Source organism: Pecten maximus, chromosome 17 (assembly GCF_902652985.1).
Source record: "Pecten maximus chromosome 17, xPecMax1.1, whole genome shotgun sequence".
NCBI classification, from domain to species: Eukaryota; Metazoa; Mollusca; class Bivalvia; order Pectinida; family Pectinidae; genus Pecten; species Pecten maximus.
The window spans coordinates 58,693-80,334 of record NC_047031.1 but is presented as its reverse complement, the minus strand read 5'-3'; the positions used below and the strand labels follow the sequence as shown (position 1 = coordinate 80,334).

The window sequence follows — 21,642 nt, the reverse complement described above, 5'->3', positions numbered from 1 at the left end:
GGTACCCACAATATATAATATATATAATGGTACCCACAATATATTATGTATATAATGGTACCCACAATATAAAATATATAAAATGGTACCCACAATATATAATATATATAATGGTACACACAATATAGAATCTATATAATGGTACACACAATATATAATATATATAATGGTACCCACAATATATATGTAATGGTACCCACAATATATAATATATATAATGGTACCCACAATATATATATAATGGTACTCACAATATATATGTAATGGTACCCACAATATATAATATATATAATGGTACCCACAATACATAATATATATAACGGTATCCTCAATATATAATATAAATAACGGTACCCACAATATATAATCTATTGAATGGTACCAACAATTTAGAATTTATTTTATGGTAATGCTAGTGCTTCTTCTTGAAGCAATCCTGTTTTTGTTATTCATTAGAATCACCTGAAGCAATCGAATTAAAACTTTAGATAGCTAAAACCGTAAAACATATAACAATTTTTATGTCAAGTTCTGTTAAATATAATCGTTTTTACTGCATCATGAGTGTTTTTGTTTTGTCTGATCAAAACGTTACCGCTGTGAAATTCGTTCCAGATCACGATGACACGAAAGGAGAATAAGCTGTTTTTTTTATTTTGTTTCTTCTTTTTAATGTTATTTTTGACATTCATCTAAGTAATACTTAACGATGTTGAACATCTCATTCAAAACGGTACCATCATTTTGTCAGACCTCACAATATAAAAACACAACGTCATAGATAAGGTTACAGGTAAATGCTACAGGTAAATGTTACAGGTATAAGTCACCAGACGAAATGTTACAGGTATAAGTCACCAGACGTAATGTTACAGGTAAATGTTACAGGTATAAGTCACCAGACGAAATGTTACAGGTATAAGTCACCAGACGTAATGTTACAGGTAAATGTTACAGGTATAAGTCACCAGACGTCATGTTACAGGTATACGTCACCAGACGTAATGTTACAGGTATAAGTCACCAGACGTAATGTTACAGGTAAATGTTACAGGTAAATGTTACAGGTATAAGTCACCAGACGTAATGTTACAGGTAAATGTTACAGGTATAAGTGACCAGACGTAATGTTACAGGTATAAGTGACCAGACGTAATGTTACAGGTATAAGTCACCAGACGTAATGTTACAGGTAAATGTTACAGGTATAAGTCACCAGACGTATGTTGACAGGTATAAGTGACCAGACGTAATGTTACAAGGTAGAAAGTCACCAACGTATGTTCATGTAATGTTTACGGTTAAATGTTACCAGACGTAATGTACAGGTTACACCAGACCGTAAATGGTTAACAGGTATAAGTCGACCAGACGTAATGTTACAGGTATAGTCCACGAATGTACAGGTAAATGTTACAGGTATCATCACCAGCCGTAATGTTACAGGTTAAATGTTACAGGTATAGTCACCAGACCGTAGTGTTACAGGTAAATGTTACAGGTATAAGTCACCAGACGTAATGTTACAGGTAAATGTTACAGGTATAAGTCACCAGACGTAATGTTACAGGTATAAGTCACCAGACGTAATGTATACAGTTAAAGTCACCAACGTAATGTACAGGTAAATGTTACAGGTATAAGTCACCAGACGTAATGTTACAGGTATACGTCACCAGACGTAATGTTACAGGTATAAGTCACCAGACGTAATGTTACAGGTAAATGTTACAGGTAAATGTTACAGGTATAAGTCACCAGACGTAATGCTACAGGTAAATGTTACAGGTATAAGTCACCAGACGTAATGTTACAGGTAAATGTTACAGGTATTAGTCACCAGACGTAATGTTACAGGTAAATGTTACAGGTATAAGTCATCAGACGTAATGTTACAGGTTTAAGTGACCAGACGTAATGTTACAGGTAAATGTTACAGGTATAAGTCATCAGACGTAATGTTACAGGTTTAAGTGACCAGACGTAATGTTACAGGTAAATGTTACAGGTATAAGTCATCAGACGTAATGTTACAGGTATAAGTCATCAGACGTAATGTTACAGGTTTAAGTGACCAGACGTAATGTTACAGGTAAATGTTACAGGTATAAATCACCAGACGTAATGTTACAGGTATAAGTCACCAGACGTAATGTTACAGGTATAAGTCACCAGACGTAATGTTACAGGTATAAGTCACCAGACGTAATGTTACAGGTAAATGTTACAGGTATAAGTCACCAGACGTAATGTTACAGGTATAAGTCACCAGACGTAATGTTACAGGTATAGTCACCAACGTATGTTACGGGTATAATGTCACCAGACGTAATGTTACAGTAAAGTCACCAGACGTAATTTTACAGGTATAAGTCAACAGACGTAATTTGTTACGGTATAAAGTCACCAGACGTAATGTTACAGGTATAAGTCACCAGACGTAATGTTACAGGTATAAGTCACCAGAGATTACATAATGTTACAGGTATAAGTCACCAGAACGTAATGTTACAGGTAATGTTACAGGTAAGTCACCAGACGTAATGTTACAGGTAAATGTTACAGGTATAAGTCCCAGACTTAATTGTTTACAGGTATAAGTCACCAGACGTAATGTTACATTTTATAAGTCACCAGACGTAATAGTTCACAGACGTAATGTTACAGGTATAAGTCACCAGACGTAATGTTACGGTATAAGTCACCAGACGTAATGTTACAGGTAAATGTTACAGGTATAGTCACCAGACGTAATTTTTAAAACAGGTATAAGTCACCAGACGTAATGTTACAGGTATAAGTCACCAGACGTAATGTTACAGGTATAAGTCACCACAGTACGAATGTTACAGGTATAAGTCACCAGACGTAATGTTACAGGTAAATGTTACGGGTATAAGTCACCAGACGTAATGTTACAGGTAATAAGTCACCAGACGTAAGTTACAGGTATAAGTCACCAGACGTAATGTTACAGGTAAAGTCAGTAATTAGGTATACCAGACGTAATTACAGGTATTACAGGTATAAGTCACCAGACGTAATGTTACAGGTATAAGTACCAGTATAAGTCACCAGACATGTAAGAATGTTACGGTATAAGTCCCAGACTAAGTTACAGGTAAATGTCCAAGGTATAGTACAGTTACAGGTAAATGTTACAGGTAAATGTTACAGGTATAAGTCACCAGACGTAATGTTACAGGTAAATGTTACAGGTATAAGTCACCAGACGTAATGTTACAGGTATAAGTCACCAGACGCAATGTTACAGGTATAAGTCACCAGACGTAATGTTACAGGTATAAGTCACCAGACGTAATGTTACAGGTAAATGTTCCAGGTATCAGTCACCAGACGTAATGTTACAGGTAAATGTTACAGGTATAAGTCACCAGACGTAATGTTACAGGTATAAGTCACCAGACGTAATGTTACAGGTATAAGTCACCAGACGTAATGTTACAGGTATACGTCACAAGACGTAATGTTACAGGTATAAGTCACCAGACGTAATGTTACAGGTAAATGTTACAGGTAAATGTTACAGGTATACGTCCCCAGACGTAATGTTACAGGTAAATGTTACAGGTATAAGTCACCAGACGTAATGTTACAGGTATAAGTCACCAGACGTAATGTTACAGGTATAAGTCACCAGACGTAATGTTACAGGTTAATGTTACAGGTATTAATCACCAGACGTAATGTTACAGGTATAAGTCACCAGACGTAATGTTACAGGTATAAGTCACCAGACGTAATGTTACAGGTAAAGTCACCAGACGTAATGTTACAGTATAAGTCACCAGACGTAATGTTACAGTATAAGTCACCAGACGTAATGTTACAGGTAATTACAGAATATAAGTCACCAGACGTAATGTTACAGGTAAAATGTACGGTATAAGTACCAGACGTAATGTTACAGTATAAGTCACCAGACGTAATGTTTACAGGTATAAGTCACCAGACGTATGTTACAGGTATAAGTCACCAGACGTAATGTTACAGGAAATAATGTTACAGGTATAAGTCACCAGACGTAATGTTACAGGTAAAGTCACAGGTATCATCCCAGACTATGTTACAGGTAATGTACAGGTATAATCACCGCTTACAGTCGGTATAAGTCACCAGACGTAATGTTACAGGTATAAGTCACCAGACGTAATGTTACAGGTATTAGTCACCAGACGTAATGTTACAGGTAAATGTTCCAGGTATCAGTCACCAGACGTAATGTTCCAAGTAAATGTTACAGGTATAAGTCACCAGACGTAATGTTTACAGGTATAGTCACCAGACGTAATGTGTACAGTTATAAGTCACCAGACGTAATGTTACAGGTATCAGTCACCAGACGTAATGTTACAGGTAAAGTGTTACAGGTATAAGTCACCAGACTAATGGTTACAGTTATAAGTCACCAGACGTAATGTTACAGGTATGCAGTCACCAGACGTAATGTTACAGGTAAATGTTACAGGTATAAGTCCCAGACGTAATGTTACAGGTATAAGTCACCAGACGTAATGTTACAGGTATAAGTCACCAGACGTATGTTACAGGTATCAGTCACCAGACGTAATGTTCCAGGTAAATGTTACAGGTATAGTCACCAGACTTAATGTTACAGGTAAATGTTACAGGTATAAGTCACCAGAGTAATGTTACAGGTATAAGTCACCAACTAATGTTACAGGTATAAGTCACCAGACGTAATGTTACAGTACAGGTAATGTTACAGGTATAAGTCACCAGACGTAATGTTACAGGTATAAGTCACCAGACGTAATGTTACAGGAAAATGTTACAGGTATAAGTCACCAGACGTAATGTTACAGGTATAAGTCACCAGACGTAATGTTACAGGAAAATGTTACAGGTATAAGTCCCAGACGTATGTTACAGGTATAATCACCAGACGTAATGTTACAGGAAGTTACAGGATAAGTCCACCAGACGTAATGTTACAGTATAGTCCAACGTAATGTTACAGGTATAAGTCACCAGACGTAATGTTACAGGTAAATGTTACAGGTATAAGTCACCAGACGTATGTTACAGTATACGTCACCAGACGTAATGTTACAGGTATAAGTCACCAGACGTAATGTTACAGGTAAACGTTACAAGTATAAGTCACCAGACGTAATGTTACAGGTAAATGTTACAGGTAAATGTTACAGGTATAAGTCACCAGACGTAATGCTACAGGTAAATGTTACAGGTATAAGTCACCAGACGTAATGTTACAGGTAAATGTTACAGGTATAAGTCACCAGACGTAATGTTACAGGTATAAGTCACCAGACGTAATGTTACAGTTATAAGTCACCAGACGTAATGTTACAGGTATAAGTCACCAGACGTAATGTTACAGTTATAAGTCACCAGACGTAATGTTACAGGTAAATGTTACAGGTAAATGTTACAGGTATAAGTCACCAGACGTAATGCTACAGGTAAATGTTACAGGTATAAGTCACCAGACGTAATGTTACAGGTAAATGTTACAGGTAAATGTTACAGGTATAAGTCACCAGACGTAATGTTACAGTTATAAGTCACCAGACGTAATGTTACAGGTATAAGTCACCAGACGTAATGTTACAGGTATAAGTCACCAGACGTAATGTTACAGGTAAATTGTACAGGTATAAGTCACCAGGCGTAATGTTACAGGTATAAGTCACCAGACGTAATATTACAGGTATAATCAATGGAAACAATGTTTTGGTAACTTTTTGCGTTGAAGACGTATGGTCCGATTAATGTGTACGGTATAAAGGTTACAACACGCCACGACTCCCCGGTTATAGAGTTTTTGGCTGGGTTCCTTTATCAATACAAGATTTTGATTCATTCGTCCGTGCTGTTTAGGGTAAGGTGCATCTTGATGGACGGCCAGCAATGTGTTTGTTACATCGATCACATGGTAGCCCATTCTCCGAGCGTCCCAAACCAACCAATTATCATATAACTTCTGTCCGACTTGAACGCCGGGTATGTGTCTCCAGTGGTAGTTAGGAGACGTTATAAAGTAATCAATGCCGCGCGTGGCCTCCATAAGCTTTCCCCGTTTTGAAGCCTTGGTTATATTCCTCCACGAGCTTGCTTCCTCGCGCGTGATGTTCGGGGTGTTCATGCGGCGTCCAACAACCAAGAAAGTTTTCTTAAATAATACAGGCGAGCTGACAACAGCGCGCAAACTTTCCACGAGAGAATCCGTGAAGAGTAAGTCTGCATTGGCAAATCCATATAGTTGTGAATGTGGTTGTAGCTGAATTGCTTCCAGAAACATGTGTTTGAGAATAGGGTGACCTTTGACTTGATGTTTAACTGGCAACACCGTCCAGCCTAACTGTTTATACTTGTCCGGAATGTGATCATTAGTGAACACTATGATCGTTACGTCAGGCAGTAGTCTTGGCCAGTTACGTAAGGTATTGTTGTATACGTCATATATCTCTGGGAATGTCTTCCAAGTTGTAAACAGTGTGATCAGAGCTGGTTGTTTTCTGACTTTAAGATACTGTGCGGTTAAGGAGGTATGGCTAGACTCACGCGATACGTATCCCTTATTGAGGAATAACAATAATATTGCACATCCCGTTAAAGTGACACCAACCTTCACCTTTCTTGAGATATTCATTCCTGGAACCTGGAAATACAGATAAGTTTGTTTAAATGATTCCACACACATACGTAAAGGATATATCTATATAGCTACATGTATGTTCTATAAAGTAAATACCGAGAATTGGATAATTACTTTAGTCCTTCTGAGATCCGTCCATGATGTTAAGGACTAAACGTGTACAAATCTTCAGGGAAGTTATGGCAATTGGTCTGTACCTAGGTGATATAATTAATGGCATGAACACCATACTTAAAGCAATATCTTGGATATAGAATCATTTTATCAGATGAAAAGAAACTCGAGGATCTATTCTAATTCAACGCGACGAAAAGGATAAATGCAACCCCCGGGACTTGTATACCACCATCAGGGTAACGGCAACCCCCGGGATTTGTATACCACCATCCAGGTTACGGCAACCCCCCGGAGTAGTATACAACTATCAAGGTAACGGAAACCCCCGGGATTTGTATATCACCATCAAGGTAACGGCAACCCCCGGGATTTGTATACCACCATCCAGGTTACGGCAACCCCCGGGAGTAGTATAGTATATCACCATCAAGGTAACGGCAACCCCCGGGATTTGTATACCACCATCCAGGTTACGGCAACCCCCGGGAGTAGTATACCACTATCAAGGTAACGGAAACCCCCGGGATTTGTATATCACCATCAAGGTAACGGCAACCCCCGGGATTTGTATACCACCATCCAGGTTAGGGCAACCCCCGGGAGTAGTATACAACTATCAAAGTAACGGAAACCCCCGGGATTTGTATATCACCATCAAGGTAACGGCAACCCCCGGGATTTGTATACCACCATCCAGGTTACGGCAACCCCCGGGAGTAGTATACCACTATCAAGGTAACGGAAACCCCCGGGATTTGTATATCACCATCAAGGTAACGGCAACCCCCGGGATTTGTATACCACCACCAGGGTAACGGCAACCCCCGGGACTTGTATACCACCATCAGGGTAACGGTAACCCCAGGGACTTGTATACCACCATTAGGGTAACGGCAACCCCCGGGACTTGTATACCACCACCAGGGTAACGGCAACCCCCGGGACTTGTATACCACCATCAGGGTAACGGCAACCCCCGAGACTTGTATACCACCACCAGGGTAACGGCAACTCCCGGGACTTGTATACCACCACCAGGGTAACGCCCTCTCCCTCTACCTCTACTAACGATCCCTTACCAATATTTAGTACTTACCTCTGGTTCCGGGAGATACCCAGGTCTGGTTAATCAATGGTCGAAGGTATGTCGTGTGTAAACAAGATACTAAAGCTATAACTGTTTACTCCTCTGGCGGAACAGTGGTAGCAAGACTCCACTTTCTGTTATGTGACCGGATTTCGATTCCCCGATCAAACAAAAAAAAAACGTTTTCTCTAGGTAGTCCGATATCCTTCCACGTTTAGAGCCATCACGCGCTCAAATCCCGACCGGAAAGAGTGATTTAAAAAAATATTACGTTAATGTTGTAAAATAAGCAATTGTAGTCAGATAAAACATTGAAAATTCCGTTATATCATATCGAAGTGAGCTTTGTAGACACGATGACACAAGCTCAAGTTTAAAATGGTGTTCTAGCTTGAGTGACCACAATATCACAGGTATTGCGGTCACTCAAGCTACAACACACATGACCTGTGGGTAAATACATTTAACAGTAAGTACAAGTGCTCTATACATATATATAGCTCCTTCAATTGTCTACGTTTTCAATCTAATTCACGTACCCCAGCCAGTATGAGGTATACATTATAGATTACTGGCGATGCTCGTTTTAGTTAACAGTCCTCCACAGACGCGTTACAGTGGGGTATACGTACACTGTAGCTAGCCCTGCTGTGTACGTAGATGTGGTGCCGAAAGTGAGGGAGGGGCTATAGGAAACAAAACAAAAATAAAATAAAAACAATGACAATCAATGATTAAGTTTTGTGTTGTTTTTGTTTTGTTGTTGAACATTATGTGTATGCACTTGCGTACCTGCGTATAGGAAGCTACGCCCCTGTCTTAGATACCCTGTCCCAGTGTAAATACACTGCGGTAATGTTGACTATGGTCATACAGTCTGATACAATAAAATAACAATAGATATGATGTTTATATAGTTATACTTATTTGCAGCAGTATATTTATTTAGTTAATTTTCTTTGTTTTCATGGTAAATACTCAAATGTCATTGGTCGAAAAATTCTTTTCATTCTTCTATGAAAGAAATTCCGAGAATGGCGCGAAAATGTGACGTCAGAATACGACATTTGACGTTGCGTATTGATTTGAGAAAAATAACCCCATTTAAAACCAGTAAAATTGTACATAAAACATGTTTTAAATTAGAAAATCATTTTCAAAAATTAATTATAAGCGTTGATGTCAATTATTTTTTAGTTTCATCGGGGTATGAAACAAATTTTGTTTGCAAACTTCTGTTAGAATCCGCTAGCGGATTCATACAGTTTGCAAACAAAATTTGTTTCATACCCCGATGAAACTAAAAAACATGACATCAATGCTTAAATAAACGAGAACACATTTGGGTGTAATTGGACACCAGTGCCTCATATATACATGTAGTACTCTAACACAAATCAAACATCCTTCATTGTCGCTTGTTGTTTTTCGTTTCCCCTAGTCATTTTATATAACTTGCATGCTGTGATATTACTCGCGTTTTTGTTATAAACTTTCCCTGTAGTTAACTTATGTTTATTCGTAGAAATAGCTCTTCAGAGCCAATGATCTTTGTTTAACATATACGACTTCAAATAAAACTTCTTTGATATTGTATCTTGTAACATCAAAAGTAGGACTTTTTCAAAACGACTACAAAACAGCAATTCACAAAATGTATCACATAACTGTATCGTAAGACCTAATGTGTAATAACAGTATTGCAAGAGAGATAACAAAACCACATGTATAAAATATTATATTTTATTATTGGTTTGGCTATTTGGTCACGGATATTATATTGTTATATAGTGGGCGCCGAAAACTGGCAGCCTTAAACAGAATCAAAATTAAACATTTATTCCAATTTCATCATAAGATCATAGTCATTAAGTTTACTTAATAAGCGGGCGGCGACAACTGGCAGCCCTCAATAAAATTCATCAATTAAATTGAAATAATGATCCATGCCATCAATCAATATTGTTCATATAATCAATCAATCAAGTCGATGAGTTCACACAACAATATTCACAGTATGGAGCCTATTGCTCCCAAAATTGCTTACCTCCATGTAGTCCCCGGCAAACGGTGGCCCTACTGTCGGTAATTGTAAGTCCCTAGTTTCCGCGTAGCCGCTATGGTCAGAAGGCATTGAAGTAAAACGACAATGCTTTCTGACCCCGTCAACCAAGTTTGGGAGCGGAAACGCCGAGACCGAACGAGCCCCTAAAGGGAAAAATTAAGATTGTAAATCAACCCCCCAAATTTCTAAGATGGTGGAAAGAAGGACCCCCCCCCCCCCCTTAAAAGATGACATTTTTCCAAAGTCATTCCCACCACAGTGTAACAAAATAGCCTTAGGAGGAGGGCCGATCCTGGCAAAAAGCAATAATTTCGGCCAAAGTTGTTCCAGCGTTAGGCCACTATAGCCCTGCCACCAAATGGTAATACCTTATTGGTCCCTCCTGGACGACTTATTGCTGCCATCTGCGCTCTTTTTACCAGGAAAGATCCCGCAAACCAGACCACCATATAATTATCTTAAATGCTTTTTGCTCATTAAAGTACATGCATAGCGAGTAACAGTACCTATATGGCATGCATTTATTTAGATAATGTTAGGATCGTCAATTCTAGTAGGGGTTAATTTTACCAAGTGTAGGAGTCTTATGTAAGACTTGAATGCATTAGAACTCCACCTACCAGCCTCTGAGAGACCAGCGTCAGCAGCTGCTGTAGCTGCTCCAATCCTAAATGAGTGGGATTTGAATTTTTTACTATTAACACCCAAGTCATTTAGGGATTTGCGCAATACAGCTGAGAATTGATAACGAGTCATGGGGTCCCCGTTAAAGTGACATAGGAGAGGCCCCCTATTTTCATTCCGTGACTTTAGAAATTGACGCACCGCTTCAACTGGACATATGTTACCAGCTAACGTGGGAATTAACAATGTGGTTCCTTTGCCATATTGATCTGTCTTGGAATATTTCACCCTGAGGTGGACACAACTGCCATCGTCAGGAATAGATACGTCATACAGGGAGATAACACGGTATAACAGATCCCTATGGGATACCACTAAATCTCCTACACGCAGAAACCCCAAAAATGCCAATAGGTAAGCTGCCTTTAACAGTTTGCACTCATATGTATTGGAACAAATCACTGAGTGACGCAATAAATTTTGATAGAATGCAAGGTGTAATTGGAAGGCGAGTGTCCGAGTGTTGCTTTAGTCGTCTCATACCCTCCAAAATTTTGGTAACCAAAAAACTTTGGGTAATGTCTGAACCCCCTTCAGCTTACAGTTATACGCGATAGCTGAAACATATAACCTAGCTGTTGCTGGTGCTTTCGAATTGATCGACAAAAATGCTATGAAATTAACAACTTGCTCTACAGTTGGTGGCCAACTACGTTGTAATGTGTAACTATCCCCGAATGTTTCGAAACTATTTAAACCAGTCTGGTAGGCTAGTTTAGTGTTGTGGGCTGAAGATGCACTTAACAATTGACGTCCTTCAGCCTGCAAAGCAGCTGTAGAAATTTCTCTGGTATGTTGTCTGGCTCTGGATTTGCTCCTGGTGCCAACTTTCGGAACCGTAACCACTGTTTGCGAGAAATGGCATCCGCTATAGAGTTATCTATTTCTGGGATATGAATAGCTTTAAAATTGATATTGTGTCTCAGCAGACATAGAACTAGAGGCCGCAATAAAAGCATAACATGCTTAGATTTAGAGGACTGCTTGTTCAGAATAGTCACTAAACCCTCGTTATCAACCCGAAAGGATAAGGTGCAATAAGGGCCATTTTTGGCCCCAAAATTTAGAGAAATTAAACTGTGACAATTAGTTTAAGTGTATGCCTCAATAAGAAGTTGAATAAACGTAGTTCTAGGGGACAATTTTCGTTTTTTTAAATAATTGTCAAAATCTAACAAAAAATGAGTTTACTTGACGCCGATATGCGGGATTTAGGCATTTTGTTGGAAATTTCACTCAGAAAAACTTAAATTTGAGATTGGCCGCATGGATGTACCAGCATCATATTTTGCCAATGGAATAAAATAAAAATGTTACGTGCATGTGTTGAATTTTATGCTGGGACATCAATGCGGCCAAATCCTAAAAAGAAAAAAACGACGATTGCCCCCGACGCTGTTGCCATGAGGTATACTGTATTAAAAAAACGACCGGAAAGCACGGTTTTCAGAAGTCCGGAAGACAACTCAAATAGAAAATAATCATCTTGTTAAAATCAAAACAAAATTCATTTTATCCGTATTGTTGTTCAAAATAATATGTATAATTTATATTTTCGAAATAAATATAAAATATTGACTTTCAAGGCATATTTTTATCTCGCAAAACATAAACTTAATTCCGGAAAGCGTCACCACCATGGCTGTTTCGTTATATTGTAATAGACCGGCATCGAAGACGTGTTTGTTTACATTATTTCGCGATGACAGAAGAGAGAACTGATCGTCCTCCTTGAAGTTTGGCTGATGGATTTGTTCAACAGAAGATGTTAGCAGTAGAAACAGGTATTTAAGCGTTGATCTGTTCCCAAAATCTGACCAAAGTGCAAGTTTCTTCCGTATAAAGTGGCCTTTTCTTTCAGTCCTGTCATTAACATACACATACAATGTACAGTGCTGCTTTCGATCGCTCGGTCGCCGTGGCTTTAACTACGACAGGCCCAACAGTACATCCCCTAGTGTTTGCTGTTTTTCGTTATCAATAAAGAATTGTTTTTATGTTATGATCATGGTAGATCTATACAAATCATTTGAAAAGAAAGAAAATTATGTGTTTCTTCTGCTGCCCCGACGCGGGCAGACGACAGCTGCAAAGTGTTTCAGTGTTTACATCTTCAAAAACGGCTACACTGACCGTCGTAGGACAGGTTTATTAGAAGATTATGTATAAAATACCATGATTTTTACAATAACTGTAATGTTAAGGTACTCGCACAGTTTAAATAGTCGAAAATCGAAAAATGTGGTTGTAAATGGAACGTGAAAAATTTACGCTGCTGGCTTTTACTTCCAAACGTATAAATTGCATTTAAACTTTGTACTTTGACATTCCGCCAGCGTGGTCGAGGGGTTGAATGATTGGCCGCAATGCACAAGATCGCGGGTTCAAGACCGCTTGACGTCATATATTTTTCCTTTTGGAAATTAAAATGACCTTTTTTTCTTTCTCTTTTTTTTTTAATCTTCCAAGTATGTCTGTGAAATTCGTTTTATAATTTAATATTAAAAAATCAAATAATTTTACTTCTTTTAAGCCAAATCTAGATCAGAATTTTGTCTTTAAAAAAACAACAAAAAAAAAACATGATTTCCCAAATTCAGTGTTATATTTGTGTTATTAATGTTTTTATGACCTGATTTGAGTTTTCACTTAAATTTTGGTTATGTGACATTAACCAGGAATGCAGAAAAGTATTTAAGCATTTAAAATAGGTCAATACTAAATTATTTAGTACAATGTATTAAAATCATTTCAAACTAGTTTTCATTAAACCCTGTTGTATTTTCTCAATTAAAAAAGCATGGGCTATACTATATATATATATATTAACCACTAAATTGACAAAATATGTAAAAAGAAATTAATATTTGTTAACTTATACTAAAATATTATTTATGATTTGTATTGCAGAATGCCAGGGACCGGGCCCAAGTCTTTTCAATGCGTTGCTTGTGGCAAACGTACACGGCCAAAAGAAAGAAGATTTGTGAACACTGATGTCTACAAAGGCTTTATTCAGCATTTAACCATAGAAGTTGCAGCAAATGACGTAACATGTCAAACATGTTTTGTGAAATACAAAAGGTCAGCAAAAACTGTAAAACCTAAGTTGTGTGAAAATGTGACCGATAGTGAAGATACACCAAAAGATCCGAACTATGTTCCACCGCCTAAAAAACCTAGAAATGATAACCAATTTAAAAGTCCTCAAAATATTCCATTACCCATTTTGTCATCTGGTAACAGTCATTCCACCTGCTGTATATGCAAAAAGAGAGGTTCAAAATTGATGACAGTTTCCATCGACTGCAGAACTAGACTATTTGTAGAAAAGGGTCATCTGCTTCTAGCTGGATCTAGATGTTGCTGTAAACACCTTGATTCAGATAAATATTTTAATGAAGAGGCACTTTGCTCTGTGACCGACAACTCGACGAATTCTCAGGAAGGCAGCACATATTTCAATAAAACTGATATTTCGTCACTAATTGCAAACATAAGAGCTATTGCAGTGCGAAATGAACGATACCGAATTGACTTTGATAATAACCATTCTTTAACTGATGCTGATTATCAGAATCTCACAGGCATTACAAAAGCTGACTTCAATGACTTGTGCTTACTTTTATCGAGTAGCACATCCATTAGATGTACAAAAAACCGAACAAGTAGAACATGTATTGCGTTATTGCTCGTTAAATTGAGAACAGGTATGTCAAACCGACTACTGTCCACTTTATTTAATATAGGAAAATCTAGTGTGCGCAGGGCGATTATGAGTGCAAGACAATTTCTTTCTGTTAATTTCACACCAAGAAATGTGGGATTCCAGCATGTAACACGAGATGACGTAATTGAACACCATACAAGACCACTAGCGCAAGAATTGTTTGGCACCATGATCAACAAACCCGCTATATTAGTTGTGGACGGCACATACATATACATTGAAAAGAGTAACAATTTTCAATTTCAACGAAGATCTTACAGCATACATAAAAATAGACCACTCGTCAAACCCATGGTAATCGTAACGACAACTGGGTACATCGTTTCTATTCTGGGACCATATCACGCCGATTCAAAAAACAACGATGCTTCCATACTGAAACACAATATCAAGACCAACATGGAGAACATGAAGGATTGGCTGCAGACAGATGACCTCCTAGTTGTGGACAGAGGATTTAGGGATTCCCTGGAGTTTCTGAGTGAACTCGGAATAAAGTACCAGATGCCAACATTCCTTCAGAAAGGTCAAAAACAACACACAACAGAAGAGGTAATATTACAAAATATTCAATGTTATTACTATGAGTATAAACCTACAATTTAATTAAGTAATACAATTACCTAGAGGTTGTTCCATTGCAATTCTTCTGTGACATAAACAATTATAATTAGTGTTGTGTTGATGCTCCCAACATTACCAAATATTGTGCAGTCATCATACATTTTGAAAAAAAATGTATGGAATGTAAACATAAATAAGTATTGAACTTTTATACATCATGTCAATATGAATGCCAGATGTTTGCAGACAAACGCATCATATAGAGCTACTGCGAACTGTATCCATATTATTTACATGTTTATACACTTGTTGGGGAACATCTGTCACTTTGATTAAATATGTTCAGAATGTCATAAATAGAAAAAAATATTTAAAGTGTTTGTGTTATGTTCTGTTCCAGGCCAATGCTTCTCGACTCGTTACAAAAATACGATGGATAGTCGAGTCAGTAAATGGACGGTTGAAGCAGTGGCGATATCTTCAGAATGTCATGCCGAACACACAGATACCAGCCATCGGCGACTACGTGCGGCTTGTTGCAGCCCTGTGCAACCGCTACCGAACACCACTCAACACTGGCACAACTGAAGGTGACCAACTGGTAGCAGCTAAGATGAAGGTAATAAAAACTTAAATAGATAAACTAGGATACACTATATCTCATGAGTCGGAATGTGTATTACCATAATTTTTGTCACTAGAGTTGATTAATTTTACATTTGTAGAGACATCTCTTTGCAAAAACTTAACATTATCGTTATATCAAAAAATGGTTATAAGGTTATTTTGAGTCTGGAATTGTGGCATGAATGATGAATGGATCAAAGTATCTGTTTTTTGTTTTAGGTTCTGGCGTCCAAGGGGAATGCTCTTCAGCAGCGTGTCCAGGAGGAGAATCTCGACACCCGAAATCACTCCTGGAAATCTATAGATGTTGCCGATGCTGTTGACCAGTTTCCCTCCATGTCAGAAGAAGACATCAGAAACCTGACTATAGGAGTGTACCAAGTGAAGCTTGCTCGTTCTTACACATCAGAGCACTTAAGCGAGGACGGCGACTACACTATCATGGTTAATGATGAGGTTAATGGTATGCTACGTGCCCGTATTCAAAGTCGACACACCAGTGCGAAGAAATATCTTCTTTGGATTGAGTACAGTCCCGCTGTTGTTTTAGGCTGGTTTTGTCAATGCAAGACTGGAGCTCGAGTTGTCGGCACATGCGCACACGTATCAGCTGTTGTTTGGTATCTGGGATATGCACGACATGTGGGAAGTGTTAGGGGCGTAAAAGACTGGTCTGCATTTCTGGAAGACGCTGCTAAGGTTCCAGAACTTGTAGACGGATCTGATAGCGACAATAGTGACCCGGAGGAGTGATAAGGTGTACAGTTTATTTTGGTGGATATTATGACATTGATATTTTATCATTTCTCATCGGACGTAATGTTGATTAGATGTTTTTTGTATCAGCTATGTGGTCACATGTTAGTGGACATTTTGGTAAATATCTATATTTTCTCAAATGAAATCACTTAATTCCTGTAATATCAGGATTCATTAACCATTGGAAAATTATGTTCACCTTAATCATGCTACTTTGATTATATCTTGATTAACATGATATTTTGATGATATTCTATGACAACATTTTTTTTATATTCTGATAACATGCTATTTTGTTATTTTCTTGACATGATCCTTAAATACTCTAATGCCATAATGTTTTGTTGATAACATGATCCTTTAATATTCTGATGCCATGCTGTTTTCTTGATAACACTATCCTTTAATATGCTGATGCCATGCTGTTTTCTTGATAACACTATCCTTTAATATGCTGATGCCATGCTGTTTTCTTGATAACATGATCCTTTAATACTCTGATGCCATGCTGTTTTGTTGATAACATGATCCTTTAATACTCTGATGCCATGCTGTTTTGTTAATAACATGATCCTTTAATACTCTGATGCCATGCTGTTTTGTTGATAACATGATCCTTTAATACTCTGATGCCATGCTGTTTTGTTGATAACATGATCCTTTAATACTCTGATGCCATGCTGTTTTGTTGATAACATGATTCTTTAATACTCTGATGCCATGCTGTTTTGTTGATAACATGATCCTTTAATGTTCTGATCTATTTTGATGCCATGACCATTTGCTATTCTGATGACATGTTATGATTTTTTTATTAGATATTTTGATATCCTGATGGCATTCTATATTTATTGTTGATGAAACAATACTTTGATATTCTCATAACATGCTATTTCATTGTTTTGATACTTTGATGATGTGTATAATAGTTTGATGGCATGATATGTTGATATGTGTTGATGATATTATTCTAAGATGATGACATGATATTTCAATAATTTTGTTTATACATATGGTATCAAATGATATAATTGGTTCATATAATGACTTATTGTTAATAATGTCATATAAAGTGTTAATATAAAATATTTAAACTGTTTCTTGGACTTTGTTATTCATCCTGCTGCAATGGAATTTTGTCAGAAGTGCTTAATATGTCATGAACATTAAACAGTCAGTCACTTTGATGAGAAATATCCATCAGTGTACAATTCACAACGTACAACAACTAGTGGTTGTTCACCCCCTAGGTTAGTGGGAAGCTAGTGATCATATCCTTCAATTTTTACCACTAAACCATTTAACCAAAGACTGACACGTTACTATTATGGTATTGTATGTGATGTTACAACCCTACTGTCTGTCTAACTTCCCTGATAAATAGCATTTTAACGGTTATTTAAAAAGTTATTTACTGATTCTTACGTTGTTTAAATCAACTTGTGATGTTTTGAAGTAATTTTGATGTGGTTGCTATGGTAAATATGTGGTTGCTAAGATCAAAATAGCCTTCTATAAAGTATCCATACCTCTATGAATGCCATGTACAATACTGAGTATACTAAAGGAAAAAACAAATAGTGTATTTATTGTAATTCGGTCCAGTAACAAGTAATTTTTATGGCAGAAATCATTGAAATTAGCAAAATTAGCATGCCTTTGTTGTCAGGCTGGTTGCTAGGCAACATAACACGGAAACGCATTAAATTTACTTTTTTTATAAAGCCCATATATCTATGCACCTTTGTTGCAAAAACAAAGAAAATCTATGATGGGGCCAAAAATGGCCCTTATTGCACCTTATCCTTTGATACGATTGTTGCTTAACTTAGGCCCCCACATCAACAAAGCTAACAAAATTGGTGCCAATTCCAAGAATGAAACCTCAGACATCAGTGTTGACCCCTTCCAATAAGGCGGCCAAGAAAAATGTACCCATTGACCTGCAAAGTATGCCCCACAGCCTAAGTCTAGAGAACCTGCACTTTCAGTAAAGAGCTCCACAATACTATTGTCAGACCATGACAACTCAGGAAAGTAAGCTTGACCTGGGAAGTCCTCCAAAAAATTGTAACCACATTTGAATGTCCTCTCCCATTGCCACTGTAATGCGTATAGAATGGTGTGGTTGTTTCAGACCCGCTTAAGCGTCATAAAATCTTCTTTTAAATGCTCGACCTGGTTGAACAGCCCTGCAGAAAAAACTCAAACTCCCTACCAGAGACTCAAGATATCTTCCCGACATTTTTTTGAGTTGTAAACAATCTGAAAGGAGTTTGTGTAACTCCTGTGTTTTCTTGGGAGGAATCCTAATAACCATATTAATTGTGTCAATCTCGAGCCTAAGGGAGACTAATATTGTGACTGGCCCAACAGTCTTATCAGGAGCAATGGGCACCCCCATTTGATGAAAAACATCAGAAAATGAAGCCATCAATATTTCATGATTTGTGCCATGACCCCCTGCAAAAATAAAATCATCTACGTAATGATCTAGGGTGTTAATGTTTTGTTGAACTGAACAATGTAGGAAAGTTGTATTTTTTTCAAAAATTGAACAAGAAAGGGAGCAGCCCATTGGGAGACATTTATCGAAGTAAAATTCACCATGGAACTTAAACTCAAGCAAATCAAAATCGCCAGGGAACACTGGTAAAAGCCTAAACGCTGATTTGATGTTACTGTGCATTAAACATATTTTCGTAATAAATATTTTTATCTCAAGTTTTGAAATCTGATTATGAATGAGTGATCAAGATTATGAACTATTCTATTGATGTAACGAATGAAAAGTGATATGCTCTCTGATGAAACAGCAAAATCCATAAATATTTCCTAAATATATATTTTAATGCATTTAGTTTAACGTTTTTATATACACATGTAACCTGGGTATATATTATATATTCAGGTCATGGGGTCACCGGTAGGTGTAGTAATACATATATCGTGAGCATGTGAGCCTGCGATTGGCTAAACCACCCCATTATTCTTTTCCCGCCACCTGTCCAACATTTACCTGTACAGGTATCACTCTTGCGATACCTGCCCAGGTGAACAGATAGGCAATCATTAACACTCGCAGGATCCCTGGTAAGTCACTCTTATTTTCCTCTAACATATTTTATCTATTTATGATCGATTGTAAGATAATGTGTGTGAGAGGAATGTTAGTAAGAGTGTAATCGTGTTTTATTATATTGGTTTAGGTCTCTAACCGGACAATAAAGAATCTTTAACAAACTGAATACTCGTCTGTGTGAGGTATTGGTTACAAATGGCGCCCATGTAGGTTGTTGAGACCAGGGGTTTACCGGAGGCATACAACCGGCATCTACGCTTATAAATATGGAAGCCAGATAGATCGGGCTGCTTCACCAAGAGGAAGCAAGCCGAAGCAACATTTTATTGTGTACTACGTCATCACTTGTGCTGTACTATATGTGTATTTACTTTCGTGTATTTACCTTGTGTATTGAACGTGAGACGTGAGATGTCCAGTCCAGTCCAGAGTACGTATGCGGTTCAACTGATGTGCTTGAGAACTTCTCATTAGAAGGATATTCTTGATGCTGAACATTATATGTAACGTATATATACGTGTTTTTTTCCTGAGTGACAGTTCAGACGTCGTTGACGAATCGGAACTGAAGTGGACAGACCGTGTTGCTTGAGACTTTTTCATCTACATACAGTAGTGATAATATATAGACATTTGGGACATTTTCATTTATCATGAAATTTACTTGTGAAAATCTAACCTGTGTTCATTTAAAAATTTAACCTGTGTTCATTTAAAAATATAATGTATTTGTTAAAATTTGATAGGCGAAAGAGATTGTGTACTGTATACGTAGATTGTGTTATGCCTACCGTAGTGTTAATTACGTTCTAATTTCTAATTTCTGGTTTTCATCTGCAGGTAATTACCAGGGACCATTCATAGAATACCCTTCACTGTCACCAGCCATTTTTTCTTTGACCATAGCACTGCACTTATCTTCATCATCATCATCATGAAAATGCACAGTTTAGTGAGTATGTTGAATGACAGTGAGTGTGCAAGATTTTTAACAACATAAACTGGTGATCCTATGGCCTGATATTTACCTTGTTCACTGTATTTCTAGGGTATGAGTGTGTCTAAATTACAAAAAAATATGTAGAAAAACCCTTTTCAGAAGTTCCTGCTTCACTACATAAATTTCCTGTAATATTTACAAGCAGTAAAGGATTTTCCTTGAAAAGGAACTTGGATCTTATCAAAGATTTAGGTTATAATGTTAAATTCAACTGTAAGGCTGGCAGAAGGCTAGACACTTGTTACAGTGACTTGAGTAAGTTGCTGTTGGAGATAAATAGTCGAGAAAAGCCTGTTGTATTATATATATGGCTGGGTACATGTGATATTACCCAGAAACAAGGTCCTTTCATATCACTCCGACATTCTACCAATGAGGAGTGTGAACACTATGTCAGATATCATGTAGACCAGATCATCAGTTTGGTTTCCAAATATTCTAGTAAAGTAGAGTTGGTGTGGTTGGAGATTCCATGGAATACTTTTAAAGGCCACAAAAGCCCTGAGAGTTTTAGGGACCAAGACAGTATTTTGTTGGAAAGAGTCAGTAATATAAATACTTATATTTCCCATGTGAATTCTTTGACAGGGTCCTTACCACTTAATTTTAGGAAAGACCTTTTGTCATATAAAAGGTCTGGGCGTGAGCCAACTGTCAATTTTAATTTGTACAAGGATGGCATTCATCCTGATGTGTTACTTGCACGTGTATGGCTGAAAAGATTGATTGTGAATTTTTTTTCATAACTGTTCTTAGAACATATGTCACTATAGTACATCTGTATATTTCCAGTATTTTTGTATAGGAGTGAATGATATATTTTTGTTCTTTTCACTATACATAAAGTATCTTAGAAATTAATTATTATCTGGAAAAGATACTGATGGAGCTGAAATGGCAGCAGGCGGTATACAGCCGGGGTCAGAAGAGGGGAAGGAGGTCAAATTAGAGAACTTTACTTAAAAAGAACTAATAAGGGCACTCCAGTCTTTAGGTAATTGGGATGTGGTTCCTAAGCAACCTTTTGTTTTACCTAAAATGGTAAGCACCCCTAAAACTCCTAAGCAAGGCAGTCAGCATCCTGGAGAATTTGATTTGTCTGAGTTGGAGCGAACATTAAGTCGCACTGCGAACAGTGCCAATCACCCTAGGATCATTTCAATATTCTCTGGGGATGACCCTCCTCAAAAAGGTGAGGCTACTTACATCAAGTGGGGGTTTGAAACCTCTTGTTATATTAACGACCCAGATATTCCGGAAAGT

At 37.5% G+C, this 21,642-nt stretch overlaps 2 protein-coding genes across 2 annotated transcripts; one reads left to right on the top strand and one right to left on the bottom strand.

The window, feature by feature from the left end:
* Positions 1-5,622: 5,622 nt before the first annotated feature.
* LOC117315582 lies at positions 5,623-8,274 on the bottom strand. Its single transcript, XM_033869834.1, has 2 exons — positions 7,878-8,274; positions 5,623-6,667 (listed from the first exon to the last, which is right to left on the bottom strand). Exon 2 carries the CDS (start codon positions 6,656-6,658, stop codon positions 5,723-5,725), a length of 936 nt encoding a protein of 311 aa, XP_033725725.1. The 5' UTR covers positions 6,659-6,667; positions 7,878-8,274; the 3' UTR covers positions 5,623-5,722.
* Positions 8,275-11,901: 3,627 nt separating this feature from the next.
* Positions 11,902-16,396, top strand: LOC117315788. The gene is made up of 4 exons (XM_033870151.1): positions 11,902-12,401; positions 13,528-14,899; positions 15,312-15,530; positions 15,758-16,396. The coding sequence occupies exons 2-4, from the start codon at positions 13,529-13,531 to the stop codon at positions 16,289-16,291; spliced, it is 2,124 nt and encodes a 707-aa protein (XP_033726042.1). The 5' UTR covers positions 11,902-12,401; position 13,528; the 3' UTR covers positions 16,292-16,396.
* Positions 16,397-21,642: the final 5,246 nt, after the last annotated feature.